Genomic DNA, 2,500 nt, shown 5'->3' on the forward strand with positions numbered 1-2,500 from the left:
TAATTCATATCTGTGGAGAGAGGGTAGCGTGTGTGTGTGTGTGTGTGTGTGTGTGTGTACCTGTGTGATTGGTATCTGTGTTGAGGGTAAGTGTGTGTGGTGTGTGTGTGTGTGTGTGTGTGTGTGTGTGTATGGTATCTGTGGTGAGAGGGCAGAATGTGTGTGTGTGTGTGTGTGTGTGTGTGTGTGTACCTGTGTAATTGGTATCTGTGTTGAGGGTAGTTTGTGTGTGGTGTGTGTGTGTGTGTGTGTGTGTGTATGGTATCTTTGGTGAGAGGGTAGAATGTGTGTGTGTGTGTGTGTGTGTGTGTGTACCTGTGTGATTGGTATCTGTGGTGAGAGAGTAGGCGATAGCTGTTGTTGCTGCTGCTGCTGCTGCTGCTGTTGCTGTTGCTGGGAGTCGATGCTGAGGCTGAGGGGGATGAGAGTGGACTGACCCTGCTGGGTAGTGATGGTCATCGTTGCCTGGGGACAGCTGATGCCTGTGGGGGCAGAGGTCACACACAATATGTCTGATTAGTTTGGGGCCGACACATGACTTGTGTTTGGCTAGTAAGTGAGTGTTCAAGTTGATGTTGTTGGCCATACTGCTTCACGCCAGAGGTGTAAAAGTCCAACCATGTCTTGGTTCTACCTGTGCACTTAACACAGGTGATTTCATCAGTTAGCTGCTCTACCTGGCTGAAGTGTTGTGCTATTTTATAGTTATATTTATAATTAGAATCAGCTGCTTTAAGTGAATGGTTGCCACAGATATGTGGCAGGACTTTTACTTTCTGAGGCTGGACTTCTCCACCCCCGCCGCCTAACTCTGGGATTCCTTCCTCTGGGCTTCTACTGCACATGTTGAAGCCCGTCTGCGTGTGAGTGTGATGTCCTGGATGAGCTAAACCAGGCGCGAGTAATCAGGAGAGCTTCAAACGAGTTCAGTCAGGCAAGATGGACAAGCAGGGCAGGGAGAGGGAGAAGCTCAAAGAGCTGCTATTGACTGGATAAAACAGGCGGTGGTGGTTTGTGTTGTTGTTGTCATTGCTGTTGTTGGTGTTGTTTCATTTATTGTAATTGCTTAATTGATTTCCTACACTAGAGGCACCCTAGGCAGATGGGTTAGTCGTGGATCTGTCCGAGGTTTCCTCCTATATGTATCTCCAATTCTAGGGACTTTTTTTTCCTCACCCCTGTCACTCATGGGCTCTCTCTGAATGCTTAACCCTCTGTAAAGCGCCATGAGACATGTGTAATGATATTAAATGTGTAATGATATTAAATGTGTAATGATATTAAAATTATTGGAAAGAAAAACTGAAATAGTTGTTGCCGTGGTTACCGGGGCTGGCGGCGCCCAGGCCCAGGTGGGTGAGGTTGGCGGACAGGTTGCCCGTGCTGCTGGACGAGCTGAGCGAGGGGAAGGAGACGTTGTCGTCGGGGTCGAGCGGAGTGGGCAGCGGCGGCGGGAACTGGATGTTGGTCAGGTCGGGCAGAGAGCCGCCCGTGTTGTGGGTCGCCGGGGCGAGGGACGTGTTCAGCTCCTGATCCGGAGACGGGAATATGCTGAGAGGGCGAGAGAGAGAGAGAGAGAGATTATTTAATCATGTATTGTCTTTTTTTTTAAATTATTTTCCTATTCATGAGTTTCATCAGGTCCCTTTCCACAGGCGTATAAAATCAAGCACATAGATTATGAATGCACAGTGCTTGATTACTCCCACCTGTGGAAAGGGACCTGATGAAACTCATGAATATGCACGCTTGTAACTGATTGACTGACTATTGAAATGGAAAGCAAAGTTAGAGTGAGGAAGTGCCCCTCAGTGAAATGCCAATCTACACGCAGCTCTGTGTGAGAATGAGACATTACATTACATTACACTACATCACACTATACTACACTACACTACACTCCATTACATTATACTACTGTACACTACTGTACATTACATTACATTACAGTACATTACATTACATTACATTACACTACTGTACATTACATTACACTACTGTACATTACATTACACTACACTACACACTACACTACACTACACACTACATTACACTACACTACACTACACTACACTACACACTACATTACATTACATTACATTACATTACATTATACTACATCAGGCTGACAAAAAATGTAGAGTGCAGGAGGGGGGGGTGTGGCTGGGAATGACCGCCTCCTTGTTGTCCCTGTCAAGGTTGCCATGGTCGTGGACACCTCAACAGGCACAAGCCCGTGGTAAGTCAAGGAGCAGCAAGACTAGCTGTAAGTAGCGCTATGAGAGGAGCAAGACTAGCTGTACTGTAAGTAGTGCTATGAGAGGAGCAAGACTAGCTGTAAGTAGTGCTATGAGAGGAGAATGAGATGACGAGCTAGTGGGAGAATGAGAACGGCACACTCACTTGATGCCTGGGACTTCACAGGATTTGGGCCGTGACGTTCCGTTCTAGAAGAGGACAGACCAGAACAGTCAGTTAGGAAGTCAGGACTTTGGAATGG

General features: G+C 46.9%; 1 protein-coding gene across 3 annotated transcripts in view; it reads right to left on the reverse strand.

Annotated features, from left to right (window-relative positions):
* crtc1b (CREB regulated transcription coactivator 1b) overlaps positions 1–2,500 on the reverse strand; it is a 17,431-nt gene that overhangs the window by 9,923 nt on the left and 5,008 nt on the right. For all 3 annotated transcript variants that reach the window (XM_062555945.1, XM_062555946.1, XM_062555944.1), the window contains exons 7-9: positions 2,404–2,447; positions 1,328–1,551; positions 316–482 (exon numbers count right to left, since the gene is read on the reverse strand). In XM_062555945.1, coding sequence (XP_062411929.1) covers positions 316–482; positions 1,328–1,551; positions 2,404–2,447 — 435 coding nt within the window. The remainder of the gene's footprint in view (positions 1–315; positions 483–1,327; positions 1,552–2,403; positions 2,448–2,500) is intronic.

This window comes from Sardina pilchardus, chromosome 15 (genome assembly GCF_963854185.1).
Source record: "Sardina pilchardus chromosome 15, fSarPil1.1, whole genome shotgun sequence".
NCBI classification, from domain to species: Eukaryota; Metazoa; Chordata; class Actinopteri; order Clupeiformes; family Clupeidae; genus Sardina; species Sardina pilchardus.